Source organism: Dasypus novemcinctus, chromosome 3 (genome assembly GCF_030445035.2).
Source record: "Dasypus novemcinctus isolate mDasNov1 chromosome 3, mDasNov1.1.hap2, whole genome shotgun sequence".
NCBI classification, from domain to species: Eukaryota; Metazoa; Chordata; class Mammalia; order Cingulata; family Dasypodidae; genus Dasypus; species Dasypus novemcinctus.
This window is the reverse complement of record NC_080675.1, coordinates 116,391,308-116,407,537: the sequence shown is the minus strand read 5'-3', so window position 1 is coordinate 116,407,537 and position 16,230 is coordinate 116,391,308. Positions and strand designations below refer to the sequence as shown.

Genomic DNA, 16,230 nt, shown 5'->3' with positions numbered 1-16,230 from the left:
TTTTGTTTTTAAAGATTTATTTTTATTTATTTCTCTCCCCTTCCCCCCCCCCCCCAGGTGTCTGTTCTCTGTGTCTATTTGCTGCGTGTTGTTCTTTGTCCACTTCTGTTGTTGTCAGCTGCACAGGAATCTGTATTTCTTTTTGTTGCATCATCTTGCTGTGTAAGTCCGTGTGTGCGGCACCATTCCTGGGCAGGCTGCACTTTCTTTCCCGCTGGGAGGCTCTCCTTATGGGGCACACTCCTTGAGCGTGGGGCTCCCCTATGCGGGGACACCCCTATGTGGCACAGCACTCCTTGCGCGCATCAGCACTGCGCGTGGGCCAGCTCCACACGGGTCAGGGAGGCCCCGGGTTTGAACGGCGGACCTCCCATGTGGTAGACGGATGCCCTAACCACAGGGCCAAGTCTGCTTCCCGACATAGTGGTTTTTGAATAGTGAATGTATTGCCTATTAACAATAACCAAAATGGAAAAATTGAAAAATAGTAAGTAGGAATTAAGCTAAGGAAAAGATGAAAAAGAGTAATGAATGTGGAACTTGCCTTGTCAGGTATTAAAATATATAGTCACATAATTTAAAGGAATACTTGATATAAAAATAGGTCCACAGATTAATGAAAAAAAACAAATAGTCTAAAAGTGGATCTTCATAGACATAAAAACAACACATGACAAAGGCAAATCACCAATGAGTAGGAAATAGATTTATTATTTAAAAACTACTAGAAATTGCTTACTTGCAAAACCAACAAAATAGATTTAGCTCTTTACCTCTTACCAAAGTCAACAACAGTAGAATTAAATGCCCATTTGTAAAAACTGAAACCATCAAAAAGTCAGAAAAAAATTAGCTACTTATTTGATCTCTGAATGGGAAAGTATTTTTCTGAACATAAAAGCAATAGAAGATATTATAGAGGAAAAGTGATTAATTGAATAATATAAAAATTTAAAACTTGTATCTCCCAAAAGATATGGACCAGACAACAAACTGAGGGTATAATTTGACACAAATGTGGCAAAAGGATATAGTTATTATATAAAGATGTTAAATTGGTAAAAAAAAAAAAGCCATTAAAACCTCAAAAGAAAAATGGACAAAGGATGTAAGCAAAAAAGCCACAGAAAAAGAAATATGAAATGCTAACAAACAAATGAAAAAAAGGCTTAAACTTATTAATAATAAAAGAAAAATATGCCATTTCCATCTATTAAATTAGCAAAAGGTTTTAAAAGTAGTAATACTTAATATGCTAGTGAAGATGTAGTGAGACCAACAAAAGAAGTAGTTTAAATATGTACTTTTGTAGGAAGCAACTGGCAATATGCTTTATGGCCTTTAAAAACATTTATATCTCTTTGTACTATAAATGAAACATCTAAGAATTTACATTAAGAAAATTATCTAAAAAGGAGAGAAAGATTTATGAAAAAAGATGTTTATTAGGGTGTCACAAAGAACAACAAACTGTAAACAAAATGTAACAAAAAAGATAATTAAGTAAACAATAAGATAAAAAACCATGTACACTCATGACAAATCATAATATCAAGTAGGGCTTTTCAACATGGGGAGCTGCCCATAAAATACTAAGTGGAAAATCAAGAGACAGACTATATTTGCAGTATCACCCAACTCTATTAAATGTGAGTATTTGTGTAAAACTGGAGAAAAATGTACTGATATTGACAATGTTTATCTCTGAGTAGTGGGATTTCTGGTAATGTTAACTTTTAAAATTCTTTTCTGTATTTGCCATTTTGAAAAATTACATATATTACATTTATAATAAAGTAATTAAAACAAGAAAAATAAACAAAAATTCATGCAATTTTCAGAAGATTTGGGGAATATACTGGGAAGGGAAAATAGCATAGTGATTTAAGTGTGTGTACTATGGATCAGCTAGACTTGCATTCAAGTTCAGCTCCACTACATGAATAATAATGGGCAAATTATTTAGTTCTCTGAACCCATTTCCTCAATTGTAAAATGAGGATAATCTCTGTCACATAAGGTTGTGAGAATCAAATGAAGCATTGGATATGAACTACTTAGTTCACAAGTTCTGATATTTAGCAAGTGTTCAAAAACTAGTTCACTACTTAGTAAGGGCTCAATATCACTAGTATTATCACCAATAGTACACCAAAAAAATTAATTCTTGGGTAGGTCCATATAGTCTATCTATGTTTGCACTGCACCCTCTGGTGGTTCCACAAAGAAAAGGCTCTCGGTAGATAACTATCTAAGGTATCTAACTATTCATACCCTTTGTCCATTTTTGTTGTTGTTATTGGATTGCACATATTTTCCCAAATTTGTAAGATCATTTTGCATATTGGGGAACTTAGCTTTTGTCAAATGTTTCCCAGTTTATATTTTTCTTTTGACTTGTTTTATGGTGTGTATGAGTATGTGTATAAAAACTTTATTTTTTTTACTTTTTATTTTGAAATACTTTCCAACTTACAGGACAGTTACAAATATAACAGAAACGCCACACAGAAAACTCCAACATACTCCCACCCCCAAATACTCAGATCCACAAATTTTCATAATTTGCAACCTTTGCTTTATCTAGCTAGCTAGCTAGCTAGCTACCCATCTACCTTTGTATTTTCTGAACATTTGAGAGCAGGTTACACACATCACACTCCTTGAACTCACAATTCTTCCATGTACATTTCCTATTTATAAGGATAGTCTCTTATGTAATCACCCCAATTGCAGTTATCAAGTTCAAGAAATTTAGCATTGATATAAAACTAACATTTTATATTCCAATTTTTCTTATATCTCAATAATGTCCCTTCAAGTCTTTTCTCCTCATTCTTAGAACCCATGCAGTATCATGAATTTCATTTAATGTCAGCATCTCTTTAGTCATTCTTTCTTTTTTTTTTAGGTCGTGGAAACATATATTCAAAACAAATCTTTCCATTCCAGCCCTTCACAAGCATACCATTCAGCAGGATTAATCACCTTCACAATGGTGCAGTACCCTCACCATTGTCTACTACTAGAAATTTCCCTTCACCCCAAACAGAAACGTTACACTCATTTTGCATTACCTTCCCATTGCCCCTGCTCCCCACTCCAGGTAACCTGAACTCTACTCTCTTTTTTCCCCACTTTTATAAATAGATTTATATTTACATTTTATATAAAAGGAATCATTGTGTCTGGTTTCTTTCACTTAGCATAACAGCGTTTCCCCCCCAGATATTAACGTCTTGTAACATTAACATAATTTGTTCAGTTTCAAAGAAAAACAGTCTTAAATATACAATAGTACCCATATCTATACTTCACATGAGATTTTACTATGCTATATAGTACCATGTTACATTTTTTTAGCTTTCCTTCTAGTATTATACAAGACCTTAGGCTTTCCCTTTCAACCACTGTTATACCCATATAATACAGTTAATATAGTTAAAAACACTGTGCTGTGCTTTCACCTTTTCTATTCTTTTTTTTTTTTTTTTTAAGGAGGTACCAGGGATTAAACCTGGGACCTTGTACATGGGAAGTAGGTGCTCAACCACTGAGCTACACCCGCTCCTTCTATTCATTTTCCAAGATTAACCAACAACCTTTTTATATGGTATGTTTGTATGTGTGTATAAATACATATGCATGTACATATATTAATACATATACAGCCATGTACAAGTTTAAAAATTTTGGGTAGTCATATTTATTAATTTTTTCCTTCATGGCTTCTGTTTTTCAGGGCAACCATTTCTTAAAGAGTATATCTCTGATATCTTTTCTAGTCAAGTGAGTCAATGGGAGTTACTTTTTATTTTCTACTTACCAATCTTCACTTATAAGGTCACTTAGAATAACTATTCTTTCTTCTATTAATCTCTTAAGATTATATTTATGGTCTCACTTCTTCTTTACTCATTTTTCTATTCTCCCCTACCAGATTCTTATCACAAAAAGTCAAACAATTAAGTTTAAAGGAGTGCTATACATAGGCAGCACAAAGAACTAGACTGGATTCTCAAACTTAATCAAGTGGTAACTATAACTCACAGTACCATGAAGCAATTGCTTATTAAACTTATAATAACTAAATATATAATTTTGTGCTAAATAAGATACCAACATATACCAAATTATAACAAACCAAATGGTACATACCAAAGGTATGAGAGAAAAATTATGGGAGAAAATTTTTAAATTAAAAAAAAAATTACATAAATAAAACCCATTCATTTTTCTATTGAAAAAAGACAACTATTCGTTTATTTTTATTTCAGTAGCTAAATACCTTGGTCCACACTTTTGAATAACCAGTGTTCCCCATGAACATTTGAAAATCACTGAACTCGAAAATATGGAATTAGAACTAGATAATGAATAAAGAGAGGTCTCTCATAGATTGGCCCTAACACAATGGTTCATGTTGCTGGGTGGTTGTTGTTGTTTTTAATTTAAATGAAAGTAGCTCATTATAAACAATTTGGAAAAGAGGGGGAAATGATTTATAACTTTTAATCCTAATAAAATTACAGTGAATATTTTGTATATTTCCTTCCTATTTAAAATATATATATATTTTTTAAGATTTATTTCTCTCCCCTTCCCCCCCCCCCCAGTTGTCTGCTTGCTGTGTTCTTCTGTGACCGCTTCTATCCTTATCAGCGGCACCAGGAATCTGTGTTTCTTTTTGTTGCATCATCTTGTTGTCTCCGTGTGTGAGGTGCCATTCTTGGGCAGGCTGCATTTCTTTCGTGCTGGGCATCTCTCCTTACGGGGCAAACTCCTTGTATGTGGGGCTCCCCTACGTGGGGGGACACCCCTGCCCAGCACAGCACTCCTTGTGCACATCAGCACTGCACATGGGCCAGCTCCACACGGTCAAGGAGGCCCAGGGTTTGAACCGCGGACCTCCCACGTGGTAGGCGGACGCCCTATCTGTTGGGCCAAGTCCGCTTCCCAAAATATATATTTAAAGCACTGTAACTGTATTCATAATATATATAAAATTCTTGTTTCCTTTCTGTAAGGATAGTAAATAGCACACTAGTTAAATGCATGGGCCCTGGAATTTGACTGGTTCAAATCCTGCTTCTCTTTAGTAAATAAAAGTTTGTATGACTTTGGGCAAATTACTTAACCTTTCTAATTCTAGACCTCTTTTTTCTTTCTCCGTAAAATGTGGATGGTGATAATAAAAACGATATCAGTTGCAGAGGAAGACTGAAAAGTAAATCCCATGTAATGCATTTAGCATAATGCCTCACAATAGCAGTCAAACTCTTGGTTATTTTTGCTATTATTCCTTTTAACATAAGCAATTTTAATGATTGAACAATATTTTATCCAGATGTTGTACTATAATCTATTTCGCTATTTTCACTCATTCATTATTATAAATAATCATTATAAGGGATAGTAATTAGCATCTTTCTTTAGTTTTTCCATATTTTAAAGATATTTCTTTGAGATAGGTACCCAGAAATAAAATGAGTCAAAAATATAAATCTTTTTTAAAAAATGAAAAAACAAAGAGAAACAAAAGAACAAAATACATATGTATACATGTATTTTACAGTTCTTTTTGTGTGTATGTATTTGTTATGGTTCTTATTCTTTCCAAATAGTTGTACCATTTAAAAATTTGAGGATTCTATTTTTCTCTGATAACTTTATATTATCAACTTGCAATCTCAAATCAAATTTATAAAATCCCTGATTTTTAAAAATGTGAATGGCTAACACAAATTAATTTTTTGGCAACACAGATCAATTTGGGCCTTAAGGAAATTGATGATTCTTTTCTTCTTCCACGTAACTTCCTACCTTTGTAAATTAAAGAACAAACAGTATGAAAATAGAAGCAGCAGCAACATGAATTGGGATGTATTCTACATTAGACTCTTGTGCTTGTTAAGGACAGTCCTACTCAAGTTACAAGAGGATACAATCTCCATGTCTAAGAAAGAGGATACACATAGACTGGCCTAAGACACAATGTCTCTCTCTCTCCTCCCACACTCCTCCTCTGGCTTCATGACCTCTGCTTTTCTATATATATATTTCCCATTCTCTTCTATCAACCAGCTTCCTTTGTTTTTCAGCATTTGTTCCCTCCTAACTTCAGCTTGCATGTAGATTAAATTTACTCCCTCTCTGTTCCCATCACTAACTGAAAATTCTTTATGTTTTTCTTTGTGTAACTCTCAAGAGAGTAAGTTCAACTTGTCTGTTCAAGGCAGGCCACCCAAGCTAGTTTACTTCTGGCTCTTTTACTACCCAAGATCTGATGAACTACGACTAGAGTGGGACAGGAGACATATGATCCAAAACACTGCTTGCTGATTGAAGGATCTATGGATGAGATAGTGATTTAGAGAAGGGCTTATGGGTGGATTTCATACCAGTAATTTATTCTTTAAAATTATCACTTCAAACTCAACATAGTCAAAACATAATTCACTATATCACACACCCCCCAAACACATCTCTACCTGTGTTCTCTATCTCAGTTAGTAATGATACCATTATGTATCTGGACTCCTAAAGCAGAAAAAAAGTGTGTGGGAGAGTTATCTTAAACTTTTCTTTTTCTTTCTAACCCCCACTTCAATCACTCACTAAATGTTATCAGTTACATTTTCTACTCAGCTCTAGAATCCATTGTTTTCCCAAATCTTTTTTCTCAAGATTTTCAGGCTCCCATCAATTCTTTTTACTAAGCAATCTCAACGACCACTTCTGTCTCTTCTCCCTCCAAACATTCCCTCAAAATGGCCATAAGAGCTATCTTTATGAAACACAAAGTATGATTTAACACGCTTGGCCTCATTTCCTACCACATTGCATCATAACAAAATTGAACATTTTTTTTAAGATTTATTTATTTTGTTTTTATTTCTCTCCCCTCTCCCCGCCCCAGTTGTCTGTTCTCTGTGTCTATTTGCTGAGTGTTCTTCTTTATCTGATTCTGTTGTTGTCAGCAGCACAGGAATCTGTGTTTCTTTTTGTTGCATCATCTTGTTGTGTCAGCTCTCTGTGTGTGTGGTGCCATTCCTGGGCAGGCTGCACATTCTTTCACACTGGGTGGCTCTCCTTATGGGGTGAACTCCTTGTGCATGGGGTTCCCCTACGTGGGGGACATCCCTGCGTGGCACGGCACTCCTTCTGTGCATCAGCACTGTGTGTGGGCCAGCTCCACACGGGTCAAGGAGGCCCAGGGTTTGAACTGCGGACCTCCCATGTGGTAGACAGACACCCTATCCACTGGGCCAAGTCCGCTTACCAAAATTGAACTTCTTATGGTCCTAAAAATATTCTTTCATAACTCTACTTTTCCTTTGCCCAAGTTTTCTGCTTTGTCTGTAATAATTACCCCACTCCATATGTGTCTGCCTGGCAAATGTCTATGAATTTTTAGAACCCACTTAAGGCATTACATGTTTTGATACCTTCCCTAATTCCCCAGAAAATAACTACTTAATATCAGTAATCCATTTAGAAAAGTCAGATGTTCTACATGAAAATGTTAACAAGGGGCCTATTTCCTGTTATTCTAAATGGAAAAATTATGTGTTATACAATAAACTCAATCCCTCAGCCAATTTCCTAAAATGCAATGAAAGCACAGTAAAACATCTATATATAAGTAACAAACTGTCATGTTACAATGTAAAATACAATGTAAAATGTTTACAACCCTTCCTCCTGATCACAAATGAATATAGTTGTTAAATGGTGTGCACTAGTGCTGTGATGATTTTCTTAGCACCAGCAACATCCAAAATGCACATTCTCTTTGCTAATATCCAACATACTTTTCAAAATCTCTACATGGGATTCTGATGTTCTACCAACTATATATGGAAGATTATTCCACTTTTTCTACACATCATTTTGTTCAGTGTATTTTTTTTTCAAAGGAGGTACTGGGGATTGAACCCAGGACCTTGTATGTGGGAGGCTGACACTCAATCACTGAGCTACCTCTGCTCTCCCAAATAGCATATTGAGTTTTGAACATTGTCAAAAAATGTTACATTAAGAATTAAAATTGCTTTTTATCAAGTTTGGATACTAAAAACCAGGAATTCTGTCAGAACATTGAGTAGGGAGACATTCAGACTTTCCCTCTGTTTCTTCTGTATTTTACACAAATATTCTATTCTGCTACAATGCATGTTTTTGCAACACATATTTACTCACATACAATTGGTAAATGATGCCAGTATTCTATGATGGTGATGATTCATATTGATTTTTCCTAGCATAATACTGTGAACACCAAGTATTAGCAGCTAAACTAAAGTACATTAACATGCTTGAATGGAATAAGCTATTATGGAGGAATACAGTCTGTATGTGATGTCCAATCACCAACATTCTTCTTGCTTCAGTTTGGCCTTTTGCTCTGTCTTGGAATATTCATTGTTTCTCATCACTTTGTGTGCATTTTACCTTATATCACCATAACTCAGCAGCCTCAAACTTTTCTTATCGTCTTTTTACCTAGCTACCTCCCTCACTTTTGCTGTTGTATATTTTAAAATTTATCAGTAATTCGACAGGTCTTTGTAAAATTGTGTTAGCATTTTTACTGGAACTGTTATTGCTTAGTTTACAAAGGTACATAAAGACTGTACGGTCACCCTCTCTCAACCTTATTTTCCCCATGAGCCCTTTTATTTTTTAAAGTGCAATTCTGCAGAACAAAAGATTTTTCGGGAACTCATACTGTATTAAAATATCTTTATTTCTATTCTTTGGTTTACCACACTGCATTGTGTGCTTACTTGCCCATTTCCCCAATAGATTGTGAATTCCTTGAAAGGAACTCCCATGACTTAATCCTCTCAGCAATACCAGTGCTTGGCACAATGCCAGATACACTGTCAATGCTCAACAATTATCTAAATTGAACTGAACTGATTATCAATGAAATATAGGAATTCAATACCTTTTAGATAATTCTTTTTCATGCTCTGTTGCTAGTTCACTACTTTCCTTAAGAGTCTTTATTTCATTTGGTGCTGTCTCATCGTGCTGTGGATAGCAGAAGAAATCCGCACACCCATGATCCAACCAACAATGTTAAAAAAAAAAAAAAGCAAAAAGCAAATTGCAACATATGTCAAGAGTCATAAAAGTATTTATACACTTAAGTTCATTTGATCTACTTTGGTGGAAAAAACTTTAAAAATTTTATACACACATTTAACTGCTATATATTTTTAGAGGTACATAAAGAAAGATTAGAATTTTTAAAATATAATCTGTGGTTGTATTGGATAAATAAAACTTTGACTGATTTTATACTTTTTTTAACTTTAAAATTTTTCCTAATGTGGTCATATTACTTTTTTAGCCCTAAAATATAATAAGGAAGCAAAATAAAGGGCTAGTAGTTAAACTTTCTTAAATACCCTTGACTTATGGATTCCTAGGCTATGAATTAAAAATATGAAGTTGAACAAATTGTTCTCCCTCAAAATGAAAGTAGAGTTTTTAGCTATGAAGCTATGAAAGGGCTAAACATACGCTGTTTTCCCAAAAGATTTTGTGAAAGCAACTCAGATACTTGTACCATTATATTATACTATATTTACTTAACAAGCTATTAGGACATTAATATATTTAGATCAATAATCTACTTCAAACAATAATAAAACTCTCCAAATCATGTTCCAGATTTATCCTTGTTATTATCATTTGATGAAGTATCTTCTACAATATGATCTAAGGTTGCTTATTTTCAATATCAATATTCAATATCAATCAATATTCAAGGATCTAGAAAAAATCCTTTATCCTGTAATCATACTATTTCTACAGTCAGTAATCAATAAAAGCATATTCTATTAATTTTCTAGTAAAAATAACACTGGACTGGGCTGAGAAAATCTGGTTCCACTATGCTAATCTCTGGTAATATGAACTAAAGTTAATTTCTCTTTATCTCTGTTTCCTAATTTATAAAATGGAATGATTAAATTAATTATCTTGCTCTTTAAGGTAGTTTTTAGCTCTCAAAGTCCTGTTATACTCAATAATGATGTCAAATAATAACCATTGCATCACCACCTAGGTACCTGGAAATACTATGACAAGGCAAGGATTAGATATTTTGGTCCTTAGTACACTATATTATTAACTCCTGGCCAAAGATACTAACAGAACTATACTGTTAGTTTCAAATGACACTTTGGAAGAAAAAACAAATTAATGAGCACACAAAAGTTAATTGCTTGGCTATGGATATAGTAAAAAAATTTCTCCTTAACTTTTTATTTGGAAAAATTCCAAATTTACCAAAAAGTTAAAGATAATATAATGAATATTCTATACCCTCACCTAGATTTTACCAAGTGTTAACATTTCTGGCACTTTACATGCCCTCTCTTTTTATTTTTGCTGAACCATTTGAAAATAATTACAGGCATCATGACATTTCACTCAATACTTACCAAGTATTTTCTAAAAAATAAAGACATTTTGCTATCTTTTTAATACTATCACAGTCAATTAGCATTAATTCAATATCATCTAATATACAGTACTTATTTAAAATTTCCCAATTGTCCTCAAAATGTCTTTTATAGCTTTATTTACTTATTTTAAATCTCAGAATCCAATCAAGGCTCATACATCATATTTGGTTGTTATGTCCCTTAATCTAGAACAGTCCCCCTGTCTTTTTGTTTTTTATGACATAGACTGTTTTGGAGTGTCTAAGCCAGTTAAGATCATTATTTTGTATTATGTCCCATATTCTGGATTTGTCTGACTGTTTCTTCATAATTAGATTCAGATTAAACCTTTTGGGCAAGAATACTACATAGGTAAATACTTACTCCATCACACCAGGCTGAATAGAATGAGAAGTTTTTTCAGCATTGATGATGACAAATTTGATTATTTGTTTAAGGTGGTATCAGTCAGATCTCTCCACTGTAAAGGTACATTGTTTACCTGTATAGCTACTAAGTAATCCATGAGGAGATAATAATTTGAATTCATGGTTTAAGGCATCCATCAATGACCCTTGCCTAACCAATTATCATATTTGGGTTGAAAATATTCTATCACCCTTTCTACATGTATTAGCTGCTAATCTTCTGTAAAGGAAAGTTTTCCTTATCCCAATTTTTCCTTCCTTGCTTTCTTGCTTGCTTGCTTCTTTCTGCCCATTCTTTTTTTATTTCTGCTCTTGGAGTTATCACTATAGAATCATGGATTCTGTATTATTTAATGTATTAAAAGTAATTTAATGTATTTAATGTATATTTTTTGATAGTTCAAATTATCCCAAATGTGGCTATTACATAAAGATTGCCTTTCTTTGTTCGTTTGTTTAGGAGGTACTGGGGATTGAACCAGGGACCTAAAACATGTGAAGCAGGTGCTCAACTACTGAGCTACACCTCTCCTCTTTTTTTTTTTTTTCATGAAGATTTTTTTAGTAAGCCAAAAGCCTAGGCAAATTTGAGGCTGGCAAACACTATGAAACTTAATTTTCAGTACTGTACACATGTATTGAGGAATATTATTTAAAACTTGATAAATTGCACAGCACAGGAGTCTGTGCTGAAAGTGAAGAACTGGTAAATATCTTGTACCTATACTCTCCTAATATTACTGAAAGCAGCAAATTTTCAAATTTTTTATGTGAATATTTTTATTAGAAAATAACTTAATTTTACTAATGTTACTACTGTAAGAAAATGTGAAAACAGATAATGTTTAATAAAAGCATGCCTTAAAATTCCTTAATCTGACTCAACGATCCTAACATTTTACAACTCAACATTTTTAAGATTACTCTTTCAAAATATTTGAAAATGCAGAGTCTAATCAAGTACATTAATTTACTCTTACCTTTTCTGTCTGAAAATATTGGTCTTGTTCCCAAATAAAACTGCCAATTTTTCTTCGTATTTCTGTGGAACGAAAAACAAATCCAATACTATATTTTTAAGTAAGTAAATTTATAGAATGTTCTGAATTTTGATGTCTGAAATTTCTAGGCCACTCTTTTTCCTACTCGCATCAAAATCATCTAAGATATTTGTTTAAAATGCAAATTTCTAAGGAAGTGGATGTAAGTGGTCAAGCACCTGCTTCCCATGCACAAGGTCCTGGGTTCAATCTCCAGTACCTCCTAAAAAAAAAAAGCAGATTCCTATTGAATTCGATCACTGAGGAGGAGCTCAAGAATTTGCATTTCTAACAAAGTCCCCAAAATATTCTAATGTACTATGAGAATCATAGTTGTAGACTTTTCCTGCTGGGACATGTATATTCATCAGATGTCAGTGTCTTTAAGCTGAGCATGAATAGAGAAGACTATTAAAATACAGTTAAAATAAAAAGTATAAAACTCCTGAATTTGTAGAGCACAGTTCCTCAATAATAAAATAATTTGCTTCTCTAAAAGCAACATATCTAATATGTGGTAGTAGTACAGGAATCCTATAATACTCAGCATGTCAAAGGACTATGACTTCATCCTAACTCAATGATCTCAAAAGTTTTCACAGTAGCCTGCTGGAGGAAAAAAGGTAACATTACTCCAGATCTCTGTTGTCCAATATGGTGGCCCCTAGCTACATATGGACACTGAACACTTGAAATGTGGCTAGTCTAAATTAAGTTGTGCTATAATTTTAATGAACATTAGATTTCAATAACCGTGTGAAAAAAAGAATGTAAAATATCTCAATAATTTCATATTGGTTATTTGTGGAAGAGATATAATTGGGTTAAATAAAACATATTGTTAAAATGAATCTCAACTATTTCTTCTCACTATTTTTTAAAAAAAAATTTTTAAGAGGTACTGGGGATTGAACCCTAGACCTCATACATGCGAAGCAGGCACTCAACCACCAAGCTACACCTACTCCCTTTCATTTTTAATGAAGCCCTTTTCCATGCAACTACTAGAAAATCACATATGTGGCTCACATTTGTGGCTTAACTTTTTACTAGACACTATTGTTCCAGAGGGATAAAAATATATATACTTTTCATTTTTAAAAGGAGCATGTTTTCATTTAAATCAGATTTTTTTAAAAACTTAAATATTTTAACATAGGATGCTAAACACAAAGACAAAATGAATAGGTATGATAATTTCAAATCAGATCATATAGTGATTCTAAATACATGCTTTTGAAGGCCAGGGTTGTGTTGCATCCATTCCTTGGTATGAACAGTTTTTGAATAAATCAATTTTCCCACTCAGTTATTAATTTATTTGCATAACCATTTAGAAAAGTTTCATAAGTCGGTCTCATTAGGACATCAGCTATAGAATGAGTCCAGTCTTTGGGGTATCTAATGGCTCTTCTATTAGAAATGGCTTTAAAGTTGTGTTTTTGTTTTGCTTTTTAAATACTCTGCTCATGAGAATTTGAACTCAGCTTTAGTCTGTCTTTCTAAAGATGGACATGCACCTCTTGTGTAGACAAGATATACATCAAGAATTAGATAATTATGCAAGACCTACTAAAAATGGGATATTTTAAGTTAGGCCTTCAAGGATAGGTAGGATTTGGACAAAGACCAGGATAAGAATGGGTGTATCAAATAGAGGAAACTAAAAGAACAAATCTCAGAAGCAGTTTCCTTACTGATTCACCCTTCCAATTTCACCAGGTTGCTGAAATAATTAATGTGAAAGTACTTTCAAAACTATAAAGAACAATACAAATATATGAGTTGATTATCACAACAAATCTTTAAATATCAGGAGAAAAGAATTTTTAAAAAATAATGAAAAACTATCAAAGAACACATTTATTGAGTGCCCACCCATGTCAGACACCTTAATATGTTATTTCATTTAATCCTCAAAACAACTCAGAAGAGATTAAATAACTTGCTAAAGGTCACAAAACTAGTAAGTAGTTGGTTTCCACTGTGAGGGAATGATCTGCATCTGTCTTATTCACCAGTGAATCTCCAGCCTCTGGGTTGAAACCTGGCAGGCCACAGGAGTTGAATCAATATCTGAATGAACAATAAACAAACAAAAGCCAGGCTAGAAACCCACACCAATTTAATCCAAAATTTAAACTTTTTCCATTTATATTAAATGATACAACATTTTAAAAATCTGAAATAGAAAACAAAAATCAATAAAGTTGGGGGATACATAGTTGGATTTGGCTATCTAACAGGGTTCGGGTGAATGATCTTTGCTAACCTTTTTGCAGACAGTCAGGAGGAAGAATGAAATGACCTAAAGCCACAGAGTTTTTTATTTCAGCATTAGCTACTGCAGAGAGATAGTAGGCGTGAAAAACTGTAGCGTTATCTTCTATATAATCAAGGCTCTGAAATACTCTAGGAGAAAAAAGGAAATCTTTTAGTTTATGAAACAATGTATTCAACCCTTCAATTCACTTTAAAAACAGAATAAAGAATCAAGTAGGAGAGGGTAACAGTGCACTTTTATGCTGATCCTTTTTCTGGCAGGGATGTAAAATACATGGCATGAGGTATTTACTGTTCTTTTGGTCTAAATCTAGATAAATCTCAGCTTTAGAGACTTGAGTGATGATTATATGAATTTAAAAACTTGACCTAAAATAGTACTGCTTACTGGACATCAAAAGTAGACTGAGATGCAGCAGCTTACGAGTCTTATCCATAACCATTGCTATAAAAAAGGATGGATAAATCTGGGGTGGGGAGGAAGCAATGCCCCATACTGAGTATGGGGTCCTTCAAGGCCCCCTCTGGAGTTGAGGGAGAGACAGCTGGAACCACATCCTGCTATTCAGGACCCGAGGACCAGGAGGCCGCGCCATTGCAGCAGACGAGGAGGAAAACTGTTATTACCCTTCCACCCCCATCTGAGAGCTAAAACTTGCTTGTTCCCGGTCTCTTCCTAGCAACTGTATTTATTCATGGTCTGCAATTTCCATTCCCAACTCTTGGCTCATCATGACACCAGGGGAAACTGCCAGGTGGTTTTCAGGTACCTTAGCGTGTCTGGGTGCAAAGCATCACAGCTAAAAAGGAAGTCGGCAGCCCTTGAGTCACTGACGGTCCCCCCTTCGGCCACTGTGGAGGCAAGAGCACAAGTTCAGCCTAGCGGGCCCTCTGGGGCCAAAGGATCAGGGGGAGTAAGGATGCTCCTCTCACCACCTCGTCCACTCCCTATGCCTAGCTTCCTACCCCACAGCTGCCTCAGATCCGGGTTGACGCTGCCGCAGAACCAACCCCGCTGCCCTTGGAACATGGCGCCGTCTCGCACCGGGAAGGTGGGAGTTGCAGAGGGGAAAGGCCAGCGCCGAGATCGCTGATTGGTTGCCAGTCCGGAGTCGAGCTTGCTGATTGGTTCTTAACAGCAGCCGGCGGGAAAGTGCTGCTGTGCGGGGGCTGGGGACCTGATCACTGTCAGACTGAGGTGGCCAACTCGTGGGCCTGGCGAGGACTCCCAGTTTTCCTCTAATGCCACAGAGGAGGTAGGTTACTGCTTGTGAATTTTAAATTCTACCTTTAACATCTGTGCTGTGTTGTACAAGGATGAGCACGTTTCTGCAGCATCAAATTGTTTTGAAGCAAACCTATGTATTTTATCATTTCATCTATATGTTTTAATTAGGGCCCCTAAAGGACAAGAACTTTTTAGAAAACATAACCACCATACCATTTCACACTTAAAAAATAACAATAGTTCCTCAGTATAGTTAAATATCAGCAGTGTTTGAATTTCAAATTTTCTCAAAATTATCACAAATAGTTTTCTTGTACAATTTTTTCCCCTCTTAACAATTTTGGTAAGTTCTATTTTCTGGTACTGGGTTGATTTAATTTAAAATTTAAAATTATTATGTCAATAATTTTAAATCAAGTTGTCCATAAAATAGTTTATTGGGTTTTTTGCTTTTGTTTTTGTTTTTTTAATGTCAATATCTGTAGAGATGGTGCCTTTTTTATTTCTGGTGTTTTGACTCTGGTTTACTTGTACCTTATGTCTTTTTATTTCTTAGTCTCACAGGAGATTTAAAATTTTATTAATCTTTTCAAGGAGCAGTCTTCTGGCTTTACTGATACTCATATATTTCTTTCTATATCATTAATTCTGCTCTTTATAATTTCCTTTTACTTTTCTTGGTTTTCTCATTTCTTGAAGTACATGACTTTCAGAATTTTTCCCCTAATAAGTACATATAGGGCTATAAATTTCTCTTTAATCTGTGTGCCACAAGTTTTTGAGATGTC

General features: G+C 34.4%; 1 protein-coding gene across 1 annotated transcript in view; it reads right to left on the bottom strand.

Annotated features, from left to right (window-relative positions):
* Positions 1–15,247, bottom strand: part of TERB2 (telomere repeat binding bouquet formation protein 2) — a 31,440-nt gene extending 16,193 nt beyond the window's left edge. The window contains exons 1-5 of the mRNA XM_058294102.2: positions 15,181–15,247; positions 14,985–15,066; positions 14,204–14,343; positions 11,872–11,933; positions 8,954–9,039 (exon numbers count right to left, since the gene is read on the bottom strand). Coding sequence (XP_058150085.1) covers positions 8,954–9,039; positions 11,872–11,933; positions 14,204–14,343; positions 14,985–15,066; positions 15,181–15,244 — 434 coding nt within the window. The 5' untranslated portion in view covers positions 15,245–15,247. The remainder of the gene's footprint in view (positions 1–8,953; positions 9,040–11,871; positions 11,934–14,203; positions 14,344–14,984; positions 15,067–15,180) is intronic.
* Positions 15,248–16,230: the final 983 nt, after the last annotated feature.